Below are 26,343 nucleotides of genomic sequence, written 5' to 3'. Positions count from 1 at the left end.
ACATTCAACACTGTTGTAATATGAGTAGATTGTGCACCCTCTTGCTAAATAGTCCACTTTACAATTGTACAAATTGATTTTACTGCTCACTACTATGATTAAAGTTTAGTAACTTTGACTTTGAGATTTTCTGGTCTTGTAGTTACTCCTTTAGAACCAACGACAATATCTCCTTGTGCTTCATTGTTAAGCAATTCAAACTTGTACTTTTTCAATACTCTTGCCAAAATCATGCAAGCTTCCATTTTTGAAAAATTGAATCCCTTAAATTATTTCAATTTAGTAAAATTGTTACGGAGAAGAAAAACTTACAATGCACTTTCTCAAACCAGTGGAGAAACTAAGGAATGAATAATCATGTTGAGCTTTAGATCTAAACTCTCTATCCAGCCAACGTTCTGGTTTAAAGACTGAGGCTTCTGGCCAAACACTTTCACTTGTTTGAACTCCAACAATGGAGCAATCAACAATGGTATCCTTTGGAATAGTATACTTTCCAATAGTGATGGTCTTGTTGGCTTGTTTGAGAATTCCAGCTGCAGCAGGATGTAATCTCAAAGTTTCCAAAAAGATGCAATTAAGTAAATCCAAATTATCATAATCATCATAGGATGGTATTCTTTCAGAGAGAACTCTTTCAATTTCCTCCCTTGCCTTCTCTTGGTATTGAGGATTCTTAGCAAGCTCATAAATGACCCACTTTCATTATTAGAAATTCCACATAATCAATTTCTACTCACCTGTAAAGTGGTTGACGTGGTCTAAAGATAATTTCAAATAAAAGAGTAAGCACACAAATTTGTAAATTGTCCAACGTACCTCTTCACCGGCCAACACGAATATTAATGTATTGCTCTTCAATTCTTGATCTGTTAGGAGGTTTTCCTTAGAGTTTGCCTTTACCAACAAGCTCAAGATATCACTCTTTGAAAAAGTGTCAATATTTTCTTCCATTTCCTTTCTTCTGTCCTCAATGGCAGCATCCAATTTCTTATTGATAATTTCCAAAGCATGAGAAACTCCAAATATTCTTTGAGCTAGAGGATAAAGTATTGGAGTGCCACCTAAAAATCTCCTCATCAACATTCCAACAGTGAAAATCTTCTCCACAGCATCCTTAAATTTACCTCCACTTTCATCATTCTTATCAAAAACTCCAAATGACATATTAAATCCAGCCAAACCTAGAACTTCCAATGTAACCATTGAGAAATCATCACAATCAAACATAAACTCGCCATTTCCATTCTTCAATCTTTCTTCCCACAAGTCAGTCAACAAATCTGTAACTTTAGAAGCTTGTCCACACATGTACTTTAAATTCTCCACTGAGAATGCAGCATTACATACTCTATGATGTCTTTTCCATGAATCAATGGTCAATGCACTCACAATATTCTCTCCAAAAACATTAAACATATCATAAACAATACTTGGCTTATCCAAAAAGGCTTGCTTATTCAACAATATTTCCTTCATGAGAGCTCTTTCTCTAGTGACAAGGAAATAATTAAATCCAACAAATGAAACTCTAACATTTCCTTCACCATCACCCTTTTCATTGGCATATTCAATCATTCCATTCCAATTTCCCATATAAAACACTGGTGCAAGGAATGGAATTTTGAATGGTGAAAAGAATAAGGCCAAGCCCCCCGGAATTTGCTTTACCTTTCTATAATTTCCATATAATTTGATCATTGATGAGAGGAACATTAAAAGAGGAGGAGTTGCAATCAATAACCACTTCTTCTCCCTAACAAGTGATAAAAATTCCTCCTTATTCTCTTCCGAAATGATTAGTTTTAAATGGTGGTCAATCCAATCCTTAAGCATATCAACTTGTTCAAGAATTGTTGTCGATAGAGATGATGATTCCGATGTCATGTTGTTGTTAATTTTTTTTAAAATTGTTGTTGGAAATTAAAATTTTAACTGTTTTTCATTTAAATTGATATCGTGCATTGAACCATTTTGATATGGCGGGGCGCAACGCATGATTTCCATTTATGTAAACAATTACAAAAAGCAAATTAATAGTTCTATTGAGCTGTGGCACATTAAAGAAGAATATCGTCCATTTGTGAAGATGTTTAAAAGTTGGGTAGAGAAATTGCAGACATAAGAGGAAGTAAGATCAGAGCTATTGGAAAATGATAATGAGTCCTGTAAACAAATTTAATTCTTGAAAGCAATAAAAATTCAAAATCCTCAGCTCAGCGAACTGTTTCATATAAATTAATTCCATTCAAGATTTGCAAATTTGGAAAATTAGCAAACACAATCTTTTGCTTAACTTGGTCTTCACTCACATCCTCACTATTTGAAATCCACAATTCCTCAATGCTCCTCAAATTATCCGCTCTCAATATGATTGAAATTGCAGATTTACACAATTCCTTAAGGGATAAATATTTCAAATTGGGAAGTTTACGTCTTGTAATCAGCATTGCTCCTTCCTTTCCAATTGAATTCTCATCTTGCCCATCAATAATTAATTTTTCTACAGATTTACAAATTTGCTTGGAAGATAACAATGATCCCAACGTAGAATGATCAAAATTATACAACACAAAGCCTTTCACGTTATTAAATCTTCCCAATCCCATCAGCAGACTCAACTTGGCATTACAATTATGAATTTTCACTAGTTTTTTGGGAGAAACCCAAACCAACTCGTACCACTTCCGACATACAAGGACGCATCCGACGAATAAATCGACACCATCAAGGAAGGTGAAAATGTGATGAGTGAGAATTTCAGGTGTAATCATCTCCTCAATTTGAGACATTTTTTTTGTGTAATTTGTTTGTAATGCTACTCAATTCTGAATTGAACTTTTGTTCAGATCAAAGAATTCTTTCATTGAGGGTATTTTACTGAATCAAATTGCAAAATTTGATTGGAAAACACTCAATCGCCTCTCACCCAATATCTACTCTTCATTTCTAATTAAAAACTCTTTCCATTTTCTTCAATATCTTCATCAGAGTGCAATTTCTAAATTGTTTACAAAAAACACAATACAAAAAAAATGTCGCAAAGCAACTCTACAGATACTACGCATCAGGATTCTTCTTCCTATGCTGTTGATTCCTCCGCATCAGTAGCAACAACATCATTAGATAGTGGTGAACCAGTAATAGTCGATGAAATGGCAATGAATATTAATTCAGGAATTTCTGAGGAAGAATTGGAGAGAATTAAATCAGAGTGGATTATTCAACAGGATGAATTGAAGGAAAAATTGAGTATTCGTGATGAGATTGATTTTGATCCGAATGATTTGGATTCTACATTAAAGTTTGTTGGAGGAGTGGATATAAGTTTTGATAAGACTGATCCGAGGGATGCTATTGCAAGTTTGATTGTCTTGTCATTTCCTGATTTGAAAGTTGTATATGAAAAGTATGAAAAGGTGAGAATGGCTCATCCATACATTCCAGGATTGTAGGTTTACTGTTGTATTGAAATTATTTACATGGAAATTAGTCTTGCATTTAGAGAAGTTCCACATTTGAAAATCATGATTGAGGAAATGTTAAATTCAACACAACCTAAACCACAAATCATTCTAGTGGATGGAAATGGAATTTTGCATCAGAGAGGATTTGGATTAGCAGCTCATTTGGGTGTTGAAGCGAATATTCCAACAATTGGAGTTGCCAAAAAATTACTAGTATGTATTTTGTAAAATTACATTAATAGTATTAATCAATGATAACATAGTACGTTGATGGATTAACAAGAGAAGGAGTTAAAGAGCTAGTGGCAGAAAAATTAAAGAAAAAGGGAGATTATGCAGATCTAATTGGAGAAACTAGTGGTCAAGTATTAGGAGTAGTTCTGCAACCAACTGATAAATCCATCAGACCATTGTACGTTAGTATTGGCCACAAAGTATGTCTCGATACTGCCATCAAAGTTGTGACCATGACTTGTATCCATAAAATTCCAGAACCAATCAGACAAGCTGATTTACGAAGCAGACAACTGGTAGATCAACAAGCCAAATCTCAAAAGAAGTAAATCTCTCCAGAGTTGTTAATATTTATTCATAAAGATTACTTCTGGATAGAAGGCAACTCCTTCAGCTTCAATAGCACATTCATCATTTCCACGTTTGATACGGAATCTACCATTCTCACCCCAGCTTTCAGACCACTTTTGGTTTTTTAGAATTAATTGAATGAGAATGAAAATTATTGAATCAACTACTTACAGAGTTCAAAACATTCCAATACTTTTCACCAGTTTTTGGATCTTCTCCCCAACCAGTAATAACAACTGAGTGAGTAGTTGGTTCCCATCCATTCATTTCACGATTGATTCTATCTGTTTTCATTGGATAACCCTTACCAGAATGCTTGTAAATACCTTTCGAGTAGTACTAGATAAAAAATTAATGAAACCTTTAAATAATATTCAAATAACCTACCTTAAAGTCTGGATAAATCAAATAACTGGCAGAAATTGGACCATGTTCATAAATTTCCTTCATCATGTTGGCATAATTTGAACCTCCATAATAATCAGAGACATATCTATACTTTGTGACCTTGACAATATATTCTGGATTCTTACACTTGGATGAACAGGCAACATTTTCTGAACCCTTGTAAGGGAAGCATGATTCTGGAACGAGATTAAAATCACGTAAATGACGACCTACAGCATATGGAATACCACCATGACACTTTTGAGCGTATGGACTACAGGAGACAATATCTTGAACTGCAAGTGGTTCTCTGACATTATTTCTGCTTTGAATTCTAATACGAGATTCAATAGCTGTGACTGCAGCAAAAGCGTAGCAAGATCCGCACGCCATCTGATTTTTTACATCTGGAACGTAATTTTCTCCATCAACATTACTCCAGTCAAAGTTCTTTGGTAATTTTTCAACTTGGTTCAATAATTCTTGATTGGCAATGGCAAAGTTATCAGAAGTGCTCTCAAATGATTCTGCATCATCCAAACCAATTGGTCTCCATTTGTTCCAATGGCCCAAGAAGAGTGATTTCCATCCACCTGAGAGATTGATAAGATCAGCTTCTGTCATTTCTTCAAATTGTGGATAAGCTTGAGCAGACCAACCCAAATCATCAGATTGAGTATTAATCCAATCAATTAAGGTCTTGTCGTTCTTGAATTTGGTATTTGATGGTTTGATAGTTCTCAAAATTCTCAAATCCAAATCAGATTCACTTTCAAAATCATCATCTGAATCCTTCTTATTAACGTTTAATCCTTTTCCATTATTCTTTGGATCAAAATACTTGTACAATAGAGTATTGACAGGTAATGAAATTTTAACATCATTTGCAGATGGTTTAGTCTTTTCAGCATAATAACATCCAAGTGAATTCTTTCCATCTCTCGAAGTTTTACGATAATTTCCTACAAAAGTTTCATGACACTTTGACTTGATAAGTTGAGTATCATTCTTCATTCTTTCAAATGAACTGAATGCAAATAAACTAATCTCACTAAAATCATCCTTTAAAGTAATTTCAAATCCCTGATCATAAACCATAGTCCAAGTTCCAATTCTAGAATTATCCAAACTATCACGGACAATATTTGGATATTCAAGATAGACACGTAATACCCTAGAAATTGTCAAATCTTCCTTGTCAAATCTTGTACAATTTAATGGAACAAATTGTTTTCTGAAGGCAATTTTAGAATTTCTATTTGGAACGGAGTAGATGGATGGTGTGATGAATAATTTCCACTCATTGTTGGCAATGTCATCATGAACGCAGTGTACTGGTATGTCTGCCTTTGTTGTTGTGATGAATAGTAGTTGAAGAAGAACAAGTAGGCACAGTGTCACTCCAAGTTTGACAGTTGGCATTTTTTTTCAGGATGATTACGATAATATTTTTAGGTTGCAATGTTTAAAATCTTTATATTTACAAAAATATCATAATCGATTATTATTTGTCCTAGTCTGTTGTTAATTCATAGCTTCCCAAATTTTTCCAAGTGAGGTTTGTCTGAAGAAAAGACGAGGAAACATTAGGAAAAGTCTAAACGATTTCAAAATATCCAATCCAAGCAATAACCCAGCCATTCCAGCAACTTCTCCAAACAAACTCCAACCATCTTTTTGTTGAATTTCTGTAATTGTTGTTGTCTTTAACTCTTCATATGTGAATGCCACCTCAATTTGCTCCAGATAATCATTGTCTGTCATGTCTGCAGTTTTCACTCGTTTGAGGGCTGAATAGGTTGCCTCGTATGAAATTGTTTTTGTTGAAGAATCTGTTGTTGGTAAAGGAATCTCATCAATAGAGGTGGTCTGAGGTTTAGGCAATTTCTCGTAGACCACCTTTTTGATTGAAAATAAATTATATCGACCTGGAATGGCATAATTAGTTTCAGCAAATATGCTTCCCAGTAGAGTTCCTGGCTCTCTAAAAGTGATAGAAGCTCCAAGTCTGTAAGCACTAAGAAGTGGATCAGTATAATTGATAGGAATTCTAAATAACATGTTGATTGATCCTAGATATCCTTTTTTCTTGGCAGTCAGCAATTTGCTTATATCTGCATTTGCCTCAAAGCAAGATTGACCATCCTTAAAAAAGGTAAATGTTAGAGGGCAAGCCACTGGATTATTTGTGTCATCTGCATAATTATACCAATAACACGAAATGTATTCAAATGTACAAACAGGACAAGTAGCCGCAAATGATGATTCTCTACTCCAATCACAAATTGTTATAGTCGGATAGTTCAATGGATCTTCATATGAATAGGAAGTTGAAGTCACAGGAGATTGTTCAGTCTTGATAAATGAAACTGCCTGTGAATAAATATAATATGCAAAAACACCAGTATTGATGAACCAAAACAAGAGTACTAGTACATGTTTTATAATTCTCCAATTAAATTGTTTTTCAGGTGCTGCCATCATTTTTCAAACAACTATCTTCCGATCTGCTACTTAGTTCTCTCCTCACAAAATCAAATGATGGTTTTGTTAGTTTGTTGTTATATTTTTTTCGTAATTGGATGAACTTGTATTTTGGCGCCAAAAAAAATAACGCTTAAGATCTGTTATTAAGGTTCACTTCAATCTTAAAAAAAAAGTGAAAATGAGTAAAACCTCCGTTAGCCCAATTGAAATGCAAGAGAAGGAAGCAGGAGGTTCTGCTGCAGCTTCTATGAAGCCAACAACAACAGCCGAAGACGAAGAGGAAAGAAGAAATAGTGTAAAAATTGGAGGATGGAAGTTTCCGTTCAAGTGGTTTCATCTACTGACCATGATTGGATGGGTTATCATGATTGGATTTATGATTTATTATATTATTAGGCAGGCGATGAGTTATAGTGAGGCATTGGGAAAGCCAACCACTTCGATGTCTTGGGAATCAACTTTAAAACTAGCCTTACCAGCCATCACGTAAGTTAAATTCCAATTGAAATTGAATATAGGAATTCAAAATTAGAGTATGCAATTGGAATGCAGGTCCCTCTGATTGTGATGCATGTTGGATCTATTATAGTGGGTGTTTGGATTTTCAAAGGTAGGTCATAAAGATAGTAAAATTCAATTTACCATGACTAGGGAAGACGGTCAAGAATCGATCACCCCGTATACTGATGATCAATATTATTACAAAGAAATAGTTCAAGGTGGAAGAAATTATCACTGCTATGTGTTTAATAATATCACAGATAGCACCAAAGTATTCAAATCATGGCTTACTGGTTATTCTGGAATGCGAAGGTTGTAAGTAATTGACGATTATTCTGTTAGTAGAAGCTCATATGTTAGCGATTTTTCCCTGAGAGAACCAAACGAAAAGGAAATCAAGGCCAATATCAAAAGAATGGGTTTTACAGTATCATTCCATGAGCCTGGAACAACTCCAAACATTCTTTCTGAAACCAACTATGCCCAACCTGGATTGGATAACTTTTATATCCTAACAAAACAAGTTACTAAAAGGTTAAATCCTTCAGTTGAACATCAAAATCTGGAAACTACTGAATGGGCTTCCAAAAACACTGTTCTAATGTCAACAGTTAGTAGTAATACATCCCTAACAGTCGCTGTTACTTATGGCACCCTAAATGTTAATCATATTGAAGAAGTATTGACAGTTTCAATTGAAGGATTATTGGGAGAACTTGCAGGTATGTTACTTCTCAAACATTGTATTATGAGCATCTCACTTTTTTCAAATAGGCATGCTGGGATTGCTTATGGGAATAGATATTTTAAAGACTATAAGAGGTTTGCTTGAGATACCTTTGATATTTAGAGAAAAGTCAACTATGGAGTTGTGGGATAATTTCAATTAATTCTTTGAATTTACATATGCCTTGATATTTTGTGTTTTGAAGTAACTGTATCAGTTTGAAGACTTTCGTTAATAAAAAGCCATCCCGAATGATGTACTAGCTCAAGTAAGAAAGAATCAAAAATTGTAGTAAATTACCGCCAAACTGTTATACTAAAGATCATAAAAAAATGGCCACCAATTCGGTGACTCCCATTGAAATGCAAGAAACCAACCCAACATCAACCGAAAATAAGGAACGAGCCACCATCAACAAACAAGATGTCAGTCCAATCAAAGACAACCCAGATGAGCCAATCCAACATGTTGAGCTATGTGGCTGGAAATTCCCCTTCAAATGGTATCACATCCTGACCATGATTGGCTGGTTCATCATGTTGAGTTTCATGGTCTATTACACCATTAGACAATCGATGAGTTATGTTGAGGCCATGTCCAAGCCAACCACAACCATGAGTTGGATTCCAGCAACTTCCCTTACCCTGCCAGCAGTTACGTAAGTTGGCTCATTTGTTTTCTTACAATTATTGGAAACTGATTCGAATAGAGTTTGTAATTGGAATGCAGGTCCTTCTGATTGTAATGCTTGTGCCCTTCGATTTGATGGAGCTGTTGATTTTCAATCTTCGAATAATTACAATTCTGACCAGGTTTATTATAAGGAAATTGAACAGGGAGGAAACAAGTATCATTGTTATGTTTTTAATAATATTTCGGATAGTTCGAGTGCTAATTTAATGAAATCGTCATTGATTGGATATAATGGAATTAGAACATTGTAAGTAATATACAATAGTTTGAATTTCATGTCAATTTCTTTTGATTTCTTGTCTATTATTCGAAACAGTTTTTTCGGATTGAATGCTCCAACTCCAACTGAAATCAGTTCTAAAAAAGTCAAAATGGGATTCATTGTTTCATTCCATGAGCAAGGAACCACTCCTGATTTATTATCCGAAACTAATTATGCCCTTCCCTCATTAGATAACTTTTTCATGTTGACCAAAGTCATCACCACTCGATTAAAACCAACAATTGATAATCCAAATCTCAATTCTACAAAATGGAATTCTGAAAAGACAGTTCTCAGAACGTATAATGCAGACGAAACTTCACTAACTATTTCAGTAACTTACAACTCTCTCAGTACAACTCAAATTGAGGAAGTTTACACAAACTCAATTGAGGGATTACTTGGGGAATTAGCGGGAATGATCGGACTTTTGGTTGGAATTGATTTATTGAAAATGATTAGAGGATTTTTGGAAATTCCTTTTGTATTTAAGGAAAAATCAACAATGGAATTTTGGGATAATTTCAATTGAGCAATAAATTTTTATTCGAAACTGAAATATTCTCAATCAGAACATTGTTCAATCTTTGGACAATAACTAGGAACCTTAAAAACATTTTGGTCAACCTTCTCAACTTGATCATAATACACAATTTCCTGAAGAGAAAACGAATCTGGGAAATACGAACTCAAAATCCAACACTTTTCACTTTCGTCTGGATTCTCATAAAAAACCCAAATATTAGCATTCATTCCCATTACATTATAGATAACATTCTTTGCATTATATTTTCCAATTTTTGCCTTTCTTATTTGATTGGACGAAAGGACACACATTGGCTGAAAATCATGAGTGGACGAAATCTGATGACATGCACAATTGCCCTCGCCACGAATATCATACTTGACAGCAAGATTTTCAGAAAGTTTGAATGCATAACTAGAAATGGACGAGTTCATTCCATTGGCAGAGAATGTTGCATCTTGTCTAATTCTTCCAAGATTGTAATCTGCGAATAATTGAATGGTTCCGGTGAGTGGTTGTAAAGTTGCGTTTTTACCAATGGCAACTTGATTTAAGATGCCTTTTAGGGAGAAGACATTTGGTTGGCAGCATGTAGTAGTGGTTGTTGTTTGAAGTGTTGATCTCTTCATGGATTCATGTCTTTCGAATAGAAAATTGAAGGTGGCCACAGTTGAAAAGACATGTGTAAAGCAAAGTAATGCAAGGATTGCAAGGAGGGAATGTTTAAACATTTTTTTGGAGTGATATTTTGTTTGTTGCCAAATATGAAGCTAATGAGCTGGAAAGGTTTCTTTTTCGTTTCAATTTGTATTCGAAACTATTACAATGCATCCTGTCAACCTTCCATATTGGTATTTTAATTTCATGAACCTTAAATTTCATCATCTTACTCACATGAAACAAATTTAATTTATAATTTTCAAATCTGAACTTTAACCTCAATTTCAACCTCAATTTCAAAATTGCTTTTCTTCAATTTCAAAAATATTAAATTAATTTTTCAAAATCAAAAAAAATCAAACAAAGTACTTTTCATCATGAAAGTCATTCCGAATATTTATGAATTACCAACAGGTTCATCAGAAGATGCTTCCGATCAATCATCATCATCATCTCCACCACCACAATCATCATCATCATCATCGGAACATAAAAAATCATCTTCCTATCCAGCCCTATCTTTCGTTGGGCATTCAAAGAGTGCGGAGGCTACCTACTTTCAAATTCCCCAACTCTCATGTAATATCGATATGGGATTTATTGATAAAAAGTATATGAGTCAAAATCCTAATACTTTTCTGATTACTCATACACATGCGGATCATACGTTTTATTTGGCTGCTTGTCAACCTGCTTTTGTAAATAGATCAAATCCTAATAGAGTTTATGTACCAAAGGGAAAGGTGGAATTTGTAGAGAACTTTTTGCATAGTTGTCAGGAATTGAATGCTGGAAAGACATTGCCAAGAGAAAGTGTTCAGGAAAGAAAACCAATTGATATCATTGGTGTGGAACCTGGAGATTTGATTGAGAAAATTGGTGGAAAGGATAATTATGTGGCCAAAGTTGTAAAGTGTGATCATAGTGTGCCTTGTAATGGGTATGCCATTTACGAAAGAAAGAAAAAACTGAAAAAAGAATATTCAGAGCTCAAGGGAGCTGAAATTGCCAAATTGAGAAAAGAAAAAGGTGATGAAATTTCTGATATCATTCTAGAACCAAGAATTGCAATTATGGGAGATACTACTTATCGTGTCTTTGAAATGAATCCATTCTTATTGGAATTTCCAGTCATTGTTGTGGAATGTACCTTCTTAGAAAATGGACAAGAAGAAACAGCTTTGGGAGCTTATCACATGCACTGGAATCACATCAAACCTTACATTGAGAAACATCCACAAACTAGATTCATTTTGACCCATTTCAGTTTGAGATATACAGACGATTTCATTCTCGAATTTTTCAAGAATCAACCTTACAAGAATATTACTCCACTTGTTGATGATAAATTCTAAATGTATATTAAATATCATATTCTTCATTGATAAGTTGATTGAAAAGGATTGTTACCACCAGCAAAAATAACACTCATTGGAATCTTTGCATGAATCTTCGCTTTACTGAACTGAGACCTAGTTAATTGATGTTTCCCAAATATTTTAAATTCTTCAACAATTGCCTGATTTCTTTAGCAGCTTCATATCCAATATTATTATTATCAATTTTAAGTCCTGTTAAATTACTTAATTTAGTAATTTCTTTTGCGCCTTCATCTCCAATATTATTATTACTGATATTGAGCGAGGTTAAGTTAGTCAATTTACTAATTTCTTTTGCACCTTCTTCTCCAATATAATTATTATATATAGTAAGAGCTCTTAAATTACCCAATTTAGAAATTGCTTTTGCACCCTCATATCCGATACTATTTTTATACATATTTAATGATGTTAAATTGATTAATTTGGAAATTTCTTGTGCTCCTTCATCTCCAATATAATTATTATCAATATTAAGAGTTTTTAAATTTAGTAATTTACCAATTTCTTTTGCACCTTCTGTTCCAATGTTATTATTATATACATTAAGTGATGTTAAATTACTCAATTGAGCAATATATTTTACACCTTCAGATCCAATATTGTTATTATCAATTTTAAGTTCTGTTAAATTACTTAATTTAGCAATTTCCTTTGAACCTTCTTCTCCAATATTACAAGAAGTGATATTTAGTGTTATTAAATTATTCAATTTACCAATAAATTTAGCAAGTTTATATCCAACATTATTATTGAGATCTAAATAATTAATAATCCAATTATTTTTTTGATCCAAAATTTCAAATTTAATACTATTTTGATTTAGAGCTATTCCTTTTAATTGTTTTTCACCTGAAAATGAACAATTATCATCATAAATACAATCTGTAAATGTAACATTTTCAAAATTCTCATAATTAAAATTACTATTATTAAATTTACAAAGAATGAATTGAATATTTTCCAATTTACTTTCAGTAAAATCACTATCTGAAATAATTGTATCTCTCACTAGAAAATCTGCTAAATTAATTTGTCTCATATTAAATCCTTTTAAATTGTAATTATTGAATGGATGTATTAATTTGTTAGTAGCAAGATTAATAAATTCAATTTGTGTAATGGAATGATATTGCTTTTGTTCTTGAATTTTCCGACAAGAATCGATCAATGTAGTCATATCTTTAGAATTTTGTATTACCATTTCCTCCGAAGAACTTTTATCAACATTTTCCTTGGATTTGTCGTTTTTCATTTTTTTTTGATTTGTAAAAAAGTTCAAAGTTTTATGAACTTTCTACTGAATTTAGATGAGGAATGGAAACAAATCAATTATTAATGTGTAAGGTAATGAATCCCATCAAAAAAGTTGAACAATTAATATGGTACATTTTACTTTTTAAAGTCAACTAGATCACTAAAATCCAATTTCAATGGAAATACTGTATTGTCATTTCCTAATATTGTAGATTTGAATATTTCAAAATCCATATCATTATCCAACATCATAGTGTCCACTTGTTGAGTATTATTCGATCCAACTGAGGATGAAGATATCGAAGTGGTCGTAGAAATCATTGGACTAAATTGCTGGGATATCAATGCTTGTTGTTGTGTTTGTTTGTATATATTGTGTTGCATCTGTTGGGCTTGCTGTGAAAGGTGGCCAACTGTTTGAGGATGAACAGATTGCATCACACTATTATTTCTATTATTATTATTATTTACATTAATTTGTTGTTGTTGAGATTTTAGAGAATTCAGAAACATGTCAACACCAAAAGCACTTCCATCTCCTCCTATTTGTTGTACAATTTGCATAATTTGATTAGTTATCATTTGGTGTGAAACTGTTTTGAACATTGGATGATTTGGATCTTCCTCTAATCCTCATTAATTGTAACAATTGTCTCAATTTTTCAACTAATGGATTTCCCACTTGCTGATTTTGCATTGAAATGTTTCGTTGTTGTTGTTGTGGTTGAGCACCAACAATTTGTTGATTCGAAACAGCATTCAGAGGAACATAACCAGGAGGAATGAAATTAGCTGATGGTGGAGTCGTGTTATTATTGGTAGATGGTGAGGATGAAGTGCTTGGTGGAGTAATCATTGATTGCAGAATTGACTTGTTATTGAGAGGAGTAGAAGGTGATGAATTTCCTTGATGTATCAATTGACCACCATGATTCAATAATAAATTATTATTATTATTCATTATTAATTTCTTATTTCCAAAAGATGATGATTCATTCACATGACTCGAACTTCCCAATGAATTTGATCTTTGCTGATTATTATTATTTCCATTATTATTTCCACTATTATTATTATTAATATTATTGTTTTGATTCAAAAACCAAGGTGTTGTTTGCATGCTATTTCCACTTCCAGATCCACCACCAGCACCATTTGTATTATTATTATTACTTATCGAAGAAGAAGTATTGAAAATTAGGGAAGGAGACAAGCCATTAGCAGGACTCCCATTACCAGTACTCAGAGGTGTTTGACTGCCACTAGTACTACTGCTGTTTGGAGTGGTTGGGGATTGATTGAGATTTTGGAGGGAAACATGTTGTTGTGGATTCATTTGTAGCTGGTTGGGACTTGGATTGTTGTTTGCCGCCAAATTGATAATTTGTAAAAATTGCTGTTGTTGCTGTTGTTGTTGCTGGAGAAGGGAAAGAACATGTTGCTGAGAAGTAGTAGGGGAAGGATTATTGGGCATGTTTGATTAATGTATTGTTTGTTTAGTAATGATGATGGTACAGTAGTGGTATTGGGAAAGTAATGATAAAGGAAATTATATCAGAATGGTGATGCTGCCGCAACAAAATGTTGTATGAGACTAAGCAGATGATGATGATGAGAATGAGGATCAATTTCCAATGTAGGATGATAATGTTATATTGTTGTTGTTTTGTTGGATGTGATGTAATATTTCAAAAGAGCTCTTGTGTGGTGGAGGTCGATTGGAAACAACACCAGAAAAGCAATAACCCGGTGTTTGCCAACAGTATTGGAAGAGGTGGTGAATTGTTCTTTGGAAAAAAGGCTTAACAAGATGAGTTTCTTCTTCTTTCGTCTAATTTCTCTGTGATTCGTCCAACACTTCTTGATGCCAAATGAGTTTGATTGGAGAATGGAGTGTTGATGGCAGTGAATAGTGAAACAATAATCGATTGGTTTTTTTCTTCTTGGTAAAGTAAAAGCAATGTATCAGAAAATACGAATGAGCAAATTCATCAAAATCAGTATCACTATTTGAGAACTATGCGTCAACGATCCGATTTGTTTAGTGTTGTTGTGTGATGAGACGTGTCATTTTTGGTCAGGATGTTCTTTCGAAGGATTTTTATTCAAGTTTCGAACAGTTTTCAACACTGTCACTCTAAAGAAACAAAGAGAACTTGTTGTAAGAATTAATATTTGGTAAAGCATGTTTTGATTAGTATGATAATTGGTGAAATGTTTAGTGGTTCTTCTCTTTTTAATTATGAAAACATTTCAATGACAAGTTGGTGACTATTGGAAAGTTGTTGAAAGTGCCGTTGTTTTTCACTAAGAGCTTGATTCAACCAAAACACGCTACAAACCTACCACAAAAACTCTTTTTTCCCTTTTTTAGAAAGATGATTTATTTCACATAATCGTTAACTTTCAATCGAATGTTAGAAACCCTTCTCAGCACGACTTCTTACACAAGGAACTGAATTATGCTTTTAAGTCCCTAACATTCCACTCTAAACATTAGAACACTCTTCTCAGCACAACCTTTCATCAATCAACAAGTGAAACTTTTACAAAATATCTGTATTGTAATCTTTGTAATGTATTGTGTTAATATTACACGCCACTTATACAATGATGTGAAGGTGCAAGTTGATAATCAAACTTTCAAGCTTATCAAACTGTGCATTTCCAAAATTGATATCATGAAAAAATTTATTTTAAAAAGTTACAACTCGCGTTTGCTCCGATCAAAGAGTTTCATATTATTTAAAAACAAGACAATAACGAATAATTTAATTAGACAAGTACTAGCTGCAGAATCATTATTAATCATGTCGTCATCCACATCTAAACAATTTTCATTCTCCTCTCAACATGTTGCCTCATCACCATCACAAGCTAATAATAATAACAATAATTTAAATAATAATCAAAAGAAGAAGAATAATGGTAAGAAGGAAAAGGAAGCACTCTTGATGGAGTACGGAACCACAGAAATTGAATCAACATTTGGAAATATATTTTCATCATCCTCTTCAGATGTAAAGAATAATTCATCAAAGGCTTTCCATACAGCTTGTTGTTTTATTGCACCAACAGAAATATGGGAACCTATTCAAGAGATGAGATCAGTGATGGATAAAGCTTATGAAAGATGGCCTCCACACATTAATTTCCTCTTTCCGTTCATTCCAGAGCAATACTTTGAACAAGCTCAGGAATTAATTAGGGAGAAATTGGCACGTGTTGAGCCGTTTGATATTACATTTAGTGGAGTGAATTATTTTGCCAAGAATTCGAGTGTTATGTGGTTGGATCAGGATGAGGAAAGTATAAAGAAATTGCAACAAGTGCAAGCATTGATTGCAGAACTATTTCCATATTGTGATGAGAAGAAGAATGAGAAGGGTGAATTTGTGCCTCACTTGACTGTTGGACAACAAGCTTTAAAGTTTGTGGAAAAGAAGGTTAAGGAACTAAATTCTAAATGGAAACCTGTCACTGTCAGAGTGAATGAAGTTTGTCTTATTTACAGACCTGATAAGGAAACTAGTTTTTCAGTAATTCACAGAGTTCCACTCGGACCTGGACTGTAATTAAATATTAAAATATTGCAACTGTTTCTTATGCCTTACAATTTACTTATTCACAACATTCGAATAAATCTCAATCTTGTTTTGATTGGGAATAATGATAATGGGGTTCAGTACTGGAACGTGTTTTGGAGATTGGAATTGATATTTTAAACCTAATTAATTACATTATTATTGTTTGTGCCATTGGAATAATCATTCGTATCGTAAATCACTGTAATTTTACAATTTATTCATTCAATCCAAGAAAGTCCAATAGTTCAACAGTTTGAGGATTCATTTGAAGTGGCAATCTTTCATTTACATTACCATTCAAAGCACCCAAAGAATAGCTTGTTGGTATTGGGATACGCAAATTGGCAAACTTTCCATCATCATAGGTCTTACTTCTCTCGAGAATCCAATTCTTTTCCTTCTCAATTTCTTCCAAAGTGAAGAGAGGATACATTCTACTCTTTATGAATGGGAGAGGCGTAGAGTTGACGTGTTCTACAATTTGAGAATAATTGAAATTCTTGTCTAGTTGATCGGCATTTCTTTGAATCTTTTGAATATTTGGTTGTTTCAATAATTTGGAGATTTCATATCTGTAGGCATGGAACAATTTTGTGATGGCAAGCCAATCCAAATCAAAATAGTATTCTCCTTCCTTTTCATTTTCCAATAGTTCATCGTGGTTGGCGTATTCAATATAGTGATCCATATCAACCATTTGTAAAAAGTCTCTCTTTGGTAAACACTTATCCAGAGCAAGGAATTTGGTATTCTTCTTCAAAGTGCTAGATTGAGAAACTGTCTCTGTATGTGTAACAACGGAGGAGAATTTACAATGCATGTGGGCAGCAAACCAAAACTTTGGCTCTAATTCGGTCAATAATTTCTCTCCCCAAGGATTTCCAAGTTTGTGATCTGATTCCTCAATTTCCTTCATTACATGATCCTTAAAACGTCTAATATTTGTCAAATCACCATGTCTAGTCACTCCAGTTGGCCAATCATGCGAAAGGAAAATATCAAGAGGTTGACTTTCTTCTTTAGCTTTCAAACATAGTTTCATATTCATTATTTTCCAAAATTCGAAAAATCTCACATGATAAACACTTCTCTTTGCATTCTCAGAGAATGGTACATGTTGTTCATCGAACAGAGTAGTTCCTAGGTTTGTATCTTCTTCCTGAGCGAGTCCCTTTTCTTGTTTTGGAAGTAAAAATCTTGCACTATCCTTCCAAAAATCATTATCCTTATAAATTCCACTCCAACCTCCAATTCTCATACTGGTCATTCTACCATTTGAAAACTTCTTCTTGAATTGAACAAATCCACAATTTCCCATAAAATAAATTTTATCAGTCACAAATCCACCAAATGGTAAACTCATCAAGTAGAGACTAGCTTCATGATTTCCTAAAATATTAATTATTAAAATTCATCATCATCATATTTTACCAGATTAGATGAAAATTAATCCAATGTAAATTAGAATTATGTGTTGAAATTAAAAAAACAAACCTCCAATGAATAATGTTGGCATTGGTGCTACTTTAGTTTCTTCTCCTTCCTTTCGGAGTTGACTTTGAGGGAAATATTTGTGAAAATCCTTCCATTCCTTATATTTATCAGGTACACTCATACTATTTAAATCATCTGCATGTCTAATACATTCAAAATCTCCACAAACAAGTAAGAGATCAATGCTTGGTTTTTTGTATTCTTCGAGAGCATTTAAAAAATCATCATCCGATTCGACAGATTTCAAGGCTAATTCTTGTTGATCCTTTAATTGTTTTTGTTCAATGGCATGCTCTAGTGTTGCATAGATCTTGTCGAGATCACCATGACAACATCCTTCTACTGCAATGTGTGGCATATTTTTTATTAATAATTTTATTATTTTAATTGAACATGAATTCTATTTTTATTTCAATTATTTAATATCAAGTTGGAAATGAACTTTATTAAGGTGTTTTTAACACTTGATTGAATATTAAATATTGTAATTAAAAGTTTTCCTTGTGATAAACGAATTGAACAGTAGGACTACTCATAGATAAAGAGTACGAATAGACATCCTTTGACAATGCTGGAGGACCACAAACAAAGACACCAACCTTAGCTCTTCCCTTACGAGTATGAGCCTTTTCTGCATAATTTCTAACAGAAGCCAAATCTCTTTCCCAATCTGGTCTACCATAGTGACGATTCTTATTTTCTCTCAACTTGGTGAGTGCATCAATGTGAATAACGTAATTGCTTGGGAATAAACCAGATTCATTGGTAGTGAGATTGGTTCCTTCCCACCATCCAGATTCGTCTTGTTCCTTCAAAGAAATGATATCATTGGCATGGAGTTCCAACTCATCAGAACTAACAGGTGTATAGTCATACATGGCTCTCAAAAGAACATCAGCAGTTTGTTTGTGACCAGTAGCTTGTTGATATTCAGAACTTCCGAAATAGAGCTTTTTAATTTCTTCTGCCTTCAATTTACCAGTCATGTATGTATTGAGCTCGAAAAATTCAGGGTGATGGTCTTCCATTTCATTCAACAAGTTAGAAAACCATTCCCAACTTCCGTGATCTCTATTAATAAAGTAGAAGAAACATTTCTTAATCTTCAATGGCTTTCCTCCTCTCTTTTCAAGATCCAACGTATAATTAAAATGTTTCAACAAAGATGCATATGGTGTAGCACCAATACCAGCTGCAATTAAAACAACTGTTTCATAGTCAAATACCTCACTATTACATTTTCAAATAAGCCATTGATTCGTTTAACAACTTACTCTGCTGCAGTACCGAAAGGACCATCAATTTTTATCAAATAATCCTTATTGTCAGGTGTCATTGGTTTATCAATTACAACGGTTTGATGTTGTTTAGGATTGAACAAGTCCATTACAGCATTAGTCCAATCTCCAGCACACTTGATGTGGAAATGTAAATATTCATCTTCAGGAGCAGAAGAAACTATTTTCTTTTTCTAGAAAATGAAAACTATTTTAAAAACTTACTAGTCATAGCATGCCACTCAAATCTACTGATAAGTGGACAATTAATGAAACAATATTGACCAGCACGATAATCAAATCTTGGTTTTTCCAATACTAATTCCAATACTCTACTCGGTAAACAATTGACTTTCTTTACAATGGTTTCCTCAGAACCTCTAACATTTCTCAAAATTCTTTCAAACAAGTACAAGACACAAGGTCCCAAAAACCAAATCCAAAACACTTTTCCGTGAACAAGCAAAAGAACATAGAACACAATAAACAAGTGGTGAGTATACCAAAAAACAGTATAATTCTTGGTTCTTCTATAATTTGCATGACTTGTGGCATACATCAAGTACATGACCAAACACAATAAGTTACCAGTAATACCATACTTTTGAATCCAACAGGCCATGAAGGAATTTTCAACCTTGGTTTGTGTATTAGTATAGGCAAAGTAATAGCTAGCATAATTCAAACTATTAAGAAAAACAGTATTTTTGGTAAATGTTAAGAAATGAATAACTTACTAGTGGAAGAATCCGTGCCCAACAGTGCAAACAACAATCCAATAGGCAATATACCTGTGGAAGACGGTATTCTTATCGAGTGTAATAATGTTTCCTAATTTCAATGTTCTCAATGTATTGGAGAGGGTTCTCATTGTTGGAACAATCAAGAGAGCCGAGTTGAAATTCAGCAATTGCCCAAAACCTCTAGCAAAGGTAACATACCAAGTAATCCTAAGTCGATCTTCCTTTGGGAAGGCTGTTAGACTGTTTGCAACAGGTTCGATTATGTCGTGCCATCTCCACGCAGCCTCAATGAATAATCCTATATTGATCAACACATACAGGATAACCACCAGGTATTTTCTCCATTCTGATGCAATATGATTTCTTCTAGAATCCTTATCGGTGAAGAAGTTCTTCCATCTTGAAACTCTTCTCTTTGATTCCGATTTGGCTGATGACGACCAACCATTAGGACAAAATAAATAGGCTGCAAAATCTATCAAACAATTCTTAAGAGGCATCCTTTCTCTCTCTGTTTTACTTATTACTCCTCTTCAAAAAAAGCACGTCCTCAAACTCTTATTGTTGCTTATCCAATCTTACTTGGTTTGTGTGGGGCTGTTTAATTTTGATAAAGGCTAGCACCAATCGACCAATTTTTTTTGATAAACTCCTTAAACATAATTCCATTTTGTTTGTATTGTGGGTGCTCTCTCAGATAATGTGAATGAATGGACCCACACTACATCACTCAGTGATTTATTTGGGCATGTAAAGAAAGAGCTTGAAATTTTCCGGTGGTGTGACGAATTGACCATTTACTGGCCACATTTCTGCTTGCAAGAATCTTGGACAAATTGCAAGAGTGTGAAATTGAAATTATTACATTTTTTAATCGTCTTCTTCATCGGATAGAGTGGAAAGAGGTCGATAGATTACATTTTCTCCAATTCTATTTGATTTTCGTTTCTTGTTATTCTTCTCAGAGAAACAGGTGCAACACCCAAAGCAAGCAACAAGGATACTAACAGAAATTGAAATGAGGAGAGACAAACCAAAGATTAACCATCTCACCAACATGTAAATGAAAACAGAATCTCCAAAGGAAGAGATTTTGGAACGTTGCATTAGAAAGGAAGAGCCACTTTTGGTTCCAACTGGTGTGAAAAATAAGGTAGCACAAGCATCCATGGTTGTGTTGGTGGTGGTGTTGAGTGGTGTTGCCAATTGAGAATTGATCCAATAGGCAGAGGTTGAATCAAGTGAACCAACTGCAGGGTTTCCAATTATGGTATTGTTATCATGTCCAGAGAGAATACTCTTGCCACCTTTCAATCTATTATTGGTCGTCAATAATTCATAGGTAAACCAAGAAAAGAGACCCAAAATGATACCTCCCATAATGATCCATTTCACAATAATGAAACCACCATGAGCCAAACAAGTAGTTTGAGCCATTTCACAGGTATCATCCTCATCAATCCAATGTTCATTAATTGGTGGAATGTTGGCATCTGTTGCAGCATCCTCCATCTCTGCCCTCTCATTTGTCTCTTCTGAAAATACTAGTGATGGATTTTCCTTTATCTTTTTCTGTTTCCATCTCCACAATGCAAATCTTTCACAAATTTCACCTCCAAAACTCACAATCAAAACATTCAACCAATCAGCTATAGTCAATCCAAACAAAATCGAAAATGTCAAACATTGAAAAATCAATGGAACATAACTGCCAGTGTCTTGATTAGCAAAAACAGCTGTAGAATTAAAAATACTTGATGAATTATTATTTTCATCAATAATAACTGAAAATGGATCCGAATAATTCTTTGAATTTTTAATCAATAGAGAATTATCAATCTTGATAGTATCGTATAATAAAATTGAGGACCAAATTGCAAAAACTATTGAAGGAACAACAAGTACTAGGATGTCAATTCCAATAAGTGTTCGTTTTGTTAACGTGAGAAGTGATGTCCGAGTTGCTGATGGTAAATTTATGGCCTGATTGAATGATGGCATTTTTTTTATGGTTGGCAGATGATAGTCGATTATTTGCAATAATTTGATTATAATTTGTTACATTCAAGATTTTTGTTCTTTCGTACAAGCTTGCTGTAATATTCTTTTTGATTTTTTTCTAATTTCTTAATTTTTAACTGTAAATCATTTCTGATTACAAAATTCTTGTTGAAGTGGAAAGTAAAGTTGGCGCCCAAATTTATTAAAAAATATTTAAAAAAAAATGGCAAGAACCAAAGTCACAGCAAGAGGATTGAGAAAAAGATCAGCTCATCATTATTATGATGACGACCTCACCGATAAAGAACGTTTAGAAAAGAGGAAGGTTATTGAAAATTATTTGGAAAGAAAGGAAAAGAAGAGAAAGCTTGTCTCCGATTTGATCAAACAAGCTTTAGATGATCAAGAGAAAGGAAGAAAGCCTGACTACTCTAATATGAGCAAGGTTGTACAACAATGGATACAAGATGATCAACAAAAGCGATTGAAAAGACATGTTACCAATAATGAAGAAATGTTGGATGCAAACTTGGTAAAGCAATTACCAAGGGATATTGTGTTTGATATTATTGATTTTATTCCAACATTTTCCGAACGATCTTTTGAACCAAATTTGACCCACATGCTCAATAAGAACTCTAAAACTTCAGGAATTAGTGTGGAAGAGTTGTTAAATCAAGTCCCTGATTCAATGAACCCAGAAAAGTTGAAGGAAAAGAGAATATTTGAATGTGCAATGGTATATGATAGCGGCTTTTTGACCTGTCACAAAATGAGATTAATCTGCAAAGAATATGCATTGAGAATGAAAAAGAAAATTTTCTCAATTGAAAATTTAGATTTAACCAGCTTCGATGCTGAAAATAGATTTTTCATGGTCAAGCTATTATCTTTTGTCAAGGACCAACAATATTATCACGAAAAAAACGAATGTGACAATGTCTTGATGTATTTCCATTATCAACAAATTAAGAATTTAATGATAGTTAATATTGAATCTTTAGAATATGGAGTTGAACAAAATGATGTCAAGGAAAACAACAAGGAAGATTCTAGTGATGAAGATGACACTGTATTAGTGAATGATACACCCACAAATGGTACTACAGGTACCACTCCAACAGATCCATCGACAGCCCCTGTTCCTACTGAAGAAATTATAGAACCTGTTCCTACTGAAGAAGATTTGGATGATACTATCAACATGTACTCTGGTCACCTAGATTTGATACCTCATCATGAAGCTAATCTTGGCAATCATACATATATGTATCAACGTTCTCTACCTGTTGATTTAGCCTCACTTAGAGTCCTCTTTACAGATAACAATATTGCGGAGACATTTATTGTCAATCCACAGCTGTTGGCTCCAATAGTTGGTGTTAACACTGTTCTCAAATCTATCAAACTAGATGGTGATTTCCATTATGACATGTATCCAGTAATGCTCAAATCTTGCTTGAATTTGAGAAAGCTTTCCTTGTACAATTCCTTCATGAGTTTAGATAATGAGCCTGAGAATTCACTTGTCCATGAGAATGTGGAAATTATCGAGTTTACCTTTCCAACTACTGACACTTATGAATTGCTTGATTCTGCCTTGGGACCACTTATCCAAGTTTTCCCAAATCTCTCCACAGTCTCAATTGCTTTGGAGCCTTCTGGAGTCTTCCTTTCTGAAGATATTAGACAAAGTATTGATGATTTTAGTTTGGATGGTAATACAAAGAGACTTGTTTTCACAATTGATGGGACTCACTATAAGGACATTACACCAACAGGAAGAGCCAGAAAATGGCCAATTGTCAATATTTTGATTACCACTACAAACTCATTATCACCTACTTTTTTTTCTACTGCTCTACTTAATTCTGGTTCATCCTGTCAAGAAACGATTATATCACATTACACATGTAACGATGATGATATTCCTATTGAAAGAAAGAAGGAATTTATGGATCATCTCTTCATTGATGGAAACTATCCAATTGAATCAAATTTTGAAGGAGCAGAGCACCCCTTACTATTCCAGTATGCTGTATATATTGCTAATGAATATCAAAATGGAAGACTCTTTTCCTTATTTTCTCAAGGTAGTAATGTTGAAGATGCTCTCAGATATGGTTGGCAAGTAAATGACTCGTGGGAAGAAGTATTAAAATCTTTGAATCCTGCCGATTTCAAGCTTGTACTTGGTCACCTTAGAAAAACATATAGTTCTGCCAAATTCTTCCAACTTATTAGATCACTAGCTCTGGAAGCATTAACAAATATTCATTCACTCAATTTGCAAACCACATTGTTGACAATTGTCGAGTATTTGAGAGGTGAACAATTCCAATATTCAGATATTTTCAGTCCTGTAAGATGTATTGTTGATACTAATCACTTGAAGAAGTTTAATATTGAAACTCTTCATATTCCTTTCTTGTCGTATGCCCTCTTTTCAAATGATTTACATGTAGCAACACAGATTTTACGCTTTGCAAAGGAAGAAGATTTATTCTACACAAACGAAAATGGTGATACATTTTTGACATGCAATACTTCTCCAGAGTTTTCACATACCGTTTTTGAATCAGCTCTCAGGAGAGCACCTAAACTTGCCAACATTTCAAACAAACAAAACAGAAGTCCTTTGCATATTTTTGCTTCGTATCTTAATACAGAAGTTGGCTCTATGCTCTATTTTATGGAGAATTTTGGATTTGATGTGAATCAACCTGATATTGTGGGCAAAACAGCATTGGATTACATGACTCTTCCAACACAAGCAATATGCAAAATGCTTCAATAATTTTTACTAAAGATTCTTCTCTAATTCTTGGATTACTTGTTTCATATCTTCCATTTGTTGAACGCAAGCTTGCATGAGTAATTCTTGTTGGACAACCATCTTGCCAAGAACACTTTCATCAACACTTGAAATTTCTTTTGTGTTCAATTTGGACCAATCTCCCAAATCTCCAAATGAATTGCTTTGAGGTTGATTTCCAAATAGAATATCATCAACTGAGAGCCAAGATTTTTGTTTCGATTCATCTTGCTCCTCTTTTTCACTTTCGTCCAGATCCAAATCGATACCATCATCCTCAGCTTCCTTTCTTTCCTCTTGTTTTTCTCTATTGGCTGGATCTGTAGCAGTATCAAATTCAGTCAATAATTTACCATAAATACCTCCAATAGCCATAGATGGAAGGGCCATGATCATGATACCAGACAAGATTGTCATAATTGCAATAATTCTACCAGGAGCTGTAACTGGTGTAATATCACCATAACCAACAGTAGCTAAGGAGACAATAGAAAACCACATACACACCATAATATTAGAGAATGGTGATGGTGTTCCATCAGGTCTAAGCCAAGTTCCAGATTTGGCATCAAAAAGTCCTCTTTCAGCATAATAAATTAAAGTGGAACTGATAAGAGCTCCCATAAATGTTAAAATACATAATGAAATCAATAATTCAAATGATCTACGAATGGACACGACTAACAATTGGAATTTTGCTGACAGTCTTGTCAGTTTAATCAATTTTAGCAAACGTAAAATTCTAAAAACTGTCAAAGTTTGTGCATAAAAGTGATCGTTAACATCCGTGTAGAACATTATAAAATCTACCCAAAAACTGAAGAAACTCAAAAAATCAATAATATTCATACCACCAGTTATGAAATGTCTAAAATCTCCCCAACTGTTCACATAGGCCAACATTCTCAAAAAGTACTCAGTCATAAAATACAGAGAAAGTGAACCTGTTATACCAATCCACAAAAATTCAAATTGAAAGAAGAAAGGGAATGAACGTAACACCAAACACACAGTTTGGATAACAGTCATTAAAGATGATATAATCGTAACAATCATGGCCAAATAACTCGATCTAGGATGTTCCATAGCCAAATATAATTTTTGTCTCCACGTACGTTCTTCATGTTTCTTTGGAATACTATTAATAATAGCCATTGTTCTTCTACTTCTAAATAATCTCGAATGTGTTTCCATAAATTGATCAAAATCTACCGATGTTCTCTCCAGTGGTGTGGGAGTAGCATCTTGTTGTTCTTGTTGTTGTGTCTTATCGGTAGTATTTGGAAAAGGTGCTGTTGTTGGTTCGGCATCATCCATCTCCACAATTGTCATTTCATGTAATTTCCCCAAGTCTTGTTGGCTATATCGGACAACATTGGGTGATGAGAGTGTACCCGAACTTTTTTTCATTCCTTGTAAGTTCGATGAGGAGGGTGATGTTGTCTCGTTGTTCATCATTTTTTTTTGAGAATTTGAGAAATTATAAAAAACTACA

The 26,343-nt window shown here is 33.7% G+C and overlaps 17 protein-coding genes across 17 annotated transcripts; 6 read left to right on the top strand and 11 right to left on the bottom strand.

Moving 5' to 3' along the window:
• Positions 1 to 98: 98 nt before the first annotated feature.
• On the bottom strand, positions 99 to 1,887 carry NAEGRDRAFT_69907 (uncharacterized protein; the record flags this gene model as incomplete). The annotated part of the gene is made up of 3 exons (XM_002674817.1): positions 99 to 263; positions 313 to 699; positions 820 to 1,887. 3 exons carry the CDS (start codon positions 1,885 to 1,887, stop codon positions 99 to 101), a joined length of 1,620 nt encoding a protein of 539 aa, XP_002674863.1.
• A 329-nt stretch (positions 1,888 to 2,216) lies between these two features.
• Positions 2,217 to 2,792, bottom strand: NAEGRDRAFT_69906 (uncharacterized protein; the record flags this gene model as incomplete). The annotated part of the gene is made up of 1 exon (XM_002674816.1): positions 2,217 to 2,792. One exon carries the CDS (start codon positions 2,790 to 2,792, stop codon positions 2,217 to 2,219), a length of 576 nt encoding a protein of 191 aa, XP_002674862.1.
• Positions 2,793 to 3,155: 363 nt separating this feature from the next.
• Positions 3,156 to 4,030, top strand: NAEGRDRAFT_60763 (uncharacterized protein; the record flags this gene model as incomplete). Its single annotated transcript, XM_002674902.1, has 3 exons — positions 3,156 to 3,451; positions 3,494 to 3,680; positions 3,731 to 4,030. 3 exons carry the CDS (start codon positions 3,156 to 3,158, stop codon positions 4,028 to 4,030), a joined length of 783 nt encoding a protein of 260 aa, XP_002674948.1.
• NAEGRDRAFT_80477 (cathepsin C) lies at positions 4,023 to 5,867 on the bottom strand. The gene is made up of 3 exons (XM_002674815.1): positions 4,440 to 5,867; positions 4,224 to 4,391; positions 4,023 to 4,165 (listed from the first exon to the last, which is right to left on the bottom strand). Exons 1-3 carry the CDS (start codon positions 5,859 to 5,861, stop codon positions 4,046 to 4,048), a joined length of 1,710 nt encoding a protein of 569 aa, XP_002674861.1. The 5' UTR covers positions 5,862 to 5,867; the 3' UTR covers positions 4,023 to 4,045.
• Positions 5,868 to 5,963: 96 nt separating this feature from the next.
• On the bottom strand, positions 5,964 to 6,920 carry NAEGRDRAFT_69903 (uncharacterized protein; the record flags this gene model as incomplete). Its single annotated transcript, XM_002674814.1, has 1 exon — positions 5,964 to 6,920. The coding sequence occupies one exon, from the start codon at positions 6,918 to 6,920 to the stop codon at positions 5,964 to 5,966; it is 957 nt and encodes a 318-aa protein (XP_002674860.1).
• A 184-nt stretch (positions 6,921 to 7,104) lies between these two features.
• NAEGRDRAFT_69902 (uncharacterized protein) lies at positions 7,105 to 8,317 on the top strand (the record flags this gene model as incomplete). The annotated part of the gene is made up of 5 exons (XM_002674901.1): positions 7,105 to 7,412; positions 7,445 to 7,536; positions 7,640 to 7,742; positions 7,770 to 8,149; positions 8,202 to 8,317. The coding sequence occupies 5 exons, from the start codon at positions 7,105 to 7,107 to the stop codon at positions 8,315 to 8,317; spliced, it is 999 nt and encodes a 332-aa protein (XP_002674947.1).
• A 169-nt stretch (positions 8,318 to 8,486) lies between these two features.
• NAEGRDRAFT_69901 (uncharacterized protein) lies at positions 8,487 to 9,641 on the top strand (the record flags this gene model as incomplete). The annotated part of the gene is made up of 3 exons (XM_002674900.1): positions 8,487 to 8,812; positions 8,864 to 9,094; positions 9,164 to 9,641. 3 exons carry the CDS (start codon positions 8,487 to 8,489, stop codon positions 9,639 to 9,641), a joined length of 1,035 nt encoding a protein of 344 aa, XP_002674946.1.
• A 23-nt stretch (positions 9,642 to 9,664) lies between these two features.
• Positions 9,665 to 10,366, bottom strand: NAEGRDRAFT_80476 (uncharacterized protein; the record flags this gene model as incomplete). Its single annotated transcript, XM_002674813.1, has 1 exon — positions 9,665 to 10,366. The coding sequence occupies one exon, from the start codon at positions 10,364 to 10,366 to the stop codon at positions 9,674 to 9,676; it is 693 nt and encodes a 230-aa protein (XP_002674859.1). The 3' UTR covers positions 9,665 to 9,673.
• A 306-nt stretch (positions 10,367 to 10,672) lies between these two features.
• Positions 10,673 to 11,650, top strand: NAEGRDRAFT_50625 (uncharacterized protein; the record flags this gene model as incomplete). Its single annotated transcript, XM_002674899.1, has 1 exon — positions 10,673 to 11,650. One exon carries the CDS (start codon positions 10,673 to 10,675, stop codon positions 11,648 to 11,650), a length of 978 nt encoding a protein of 325 aa, XP_002674945.1.
• Positions 11,651 to 11,771: 121 nt separating this feature from the next.
• Positions 11,772 to 12,929, bottom strand: NAEGRDRAFT_69898 (uncharacterized protein; the record flags this gene model as incomplete). Its single annotated transcript, XM_002674812.1, has 1 exon — positions 11,772 to 12,929. One exon carries the CDS (start codon positions 12,927 to 12,929, stop codon positions 11,772 to 11,774), a length of 1,158 nt encoding a protein of 385 aa, XP_002674858.1.
• Positions 12,930 to 13,502: 573 nt separating this feature from the next.
• NAEGRDRAFT_50624 (uncharacterized protein) lies at positions 13,503 to 14,405 on the bottom strand (the record flags this gene model as incomplete). Its single annotated transcript, XM_002674811.1, has 1 exon — positions 13,503 to 14,405. One exon carries the CDS (start codon positions 14,403 to 14,405, stop codon positions 13,503 to 13,505), a length of 903 nt encoding a protein of 300 aa, XP_002674857.1.
• Positions 14,406 to 15,741: 1,336 nt separating this feature from the next.
• Positions 15,742 to 16,506, top strand: NAEGRDRAFT_69896 (uncharacterized protein; the record flags this gene model as incomplete). The annotated part of the gene is made up of 1 exon (XM_002674898.1): positions 15,742 to 16,506. The coding sequence occupies one exon, from the start codon at positions 15,742 to 15,744 to the stop codon at positions 16,504 to 16,506; it is 765 nt and encodes a 254-aa protein (XP_002674944.1).
• Positions 16,507 to 16,732: 226 nt separating this feature from the next.
• NAEGRDRAFT_69895 (uncharacterized protein) lies at positions 16,733 to 18,370 on the bottom strand (the record flags this gene model as incomplete). Its single annotated transcript, XM_002674810.1, has 2 exons — positions 16,733 to 17,907; positions 18,013 to 18,370. 2 exons carry the CDS (start codon positions 18,368 to 18,370, stop codon positions 16,733 to 16,735), a joined length of 1,533 nt encoding a protein of 510 aa, XP_002674856.1.
• Positions 18,371 to 18,500: 130 nt separating this feature from the next.
• On the bottom strand, positions 18,501 to 20,532 carry NAEGRDRAFT_69894 (uncharacterized protein; the record flags this gene model as incomplete). Its single annotated transcript, XM_002674809.1, has 4 exons — positions 18,501 to 19,242; positions 19,287 to 19,470; positions 19,515 to 19,975; positions 20,027 to 20,532. 4 exons carry the CDS (start codon positions 20,530 to 20,532, stop codon positions 18,501 to 18,503), a joined length of 1,893 nt encoding a protein of 630 aa, XP_002674855.1.
• A 370-nt stretch (positions 20,533 to 20,902) lies between these two features.
• Positions 20,903 to 22,033, bottom strand: NAEGRDRAFT_69893 (uncharacterized protein; the record flags this gene model as incomplete). Its single annotated transcript, XM_002674808.1, has 1 exon — positions 20,903 to 22,033. One exon carries the CDS (start codon positions 22,031 to 22,033, stop codon positions 20,903 to 20,905), a length of 1,131 nt encoding a protein of 376 aa, XP_002674854.1.
• Positions 22,034 to 22,256: 223 nt separating this feature from the next.
• Positions 22,257 to 24,830, top strand: NAEGRDRAFT_69892 (uncharacterized protein; the record flags this gene model as incomplete). Its single annotated transcript, XM_002674897.1, has 1 exon — positions 22,257 to 24,830. The coding sequence occupies one exon, from the start codon at positions 22,257 to 22,259 to the stop codon at positions 24,828 to 24,830; it is 2,574 nt and encodes an 857-aa protein (XP_002674943.1).
• Positions 24,831 to 24,836: 6 nt separating this feature from the next.
• Positions 24,837 to 26,306, bottom strand: NAEGRDRAFT_50620 (uncharacterized protein; the record flags this gene model as incomplete). Its single annotated transcript, XM_002674807.1, has 2 exons — positions 24,837 to 25,324; positions 25,964 to 26,306. 2 exons carry the CDS (start codon positions 26,304 to 26,306, stop codon positions 24,837 to 24,839), a joined length of 831 nt encoding a protein of 276 aa, XP_002674853.1.
• Positions 26,307 to 26,343: the final 37 nt, after the last annotated feature.

Source organism: Naegleria gruberi (genome assembly GCF_000004985.1).
Source record: "Naegleria gruberi genomic scaffold NAEGRscaffold_37, whole genome shotgun sequence".
Taxonomy (NCBI): domain Eukaryota; phylum Heterolobosea; class Eutetramitea; order Acrasida; family Naegleriidae; genus Naegleria; species Naegleria gruberi.
This window is presented reverse-complemented; position numbering and strand designations above follow the sequence as displayed.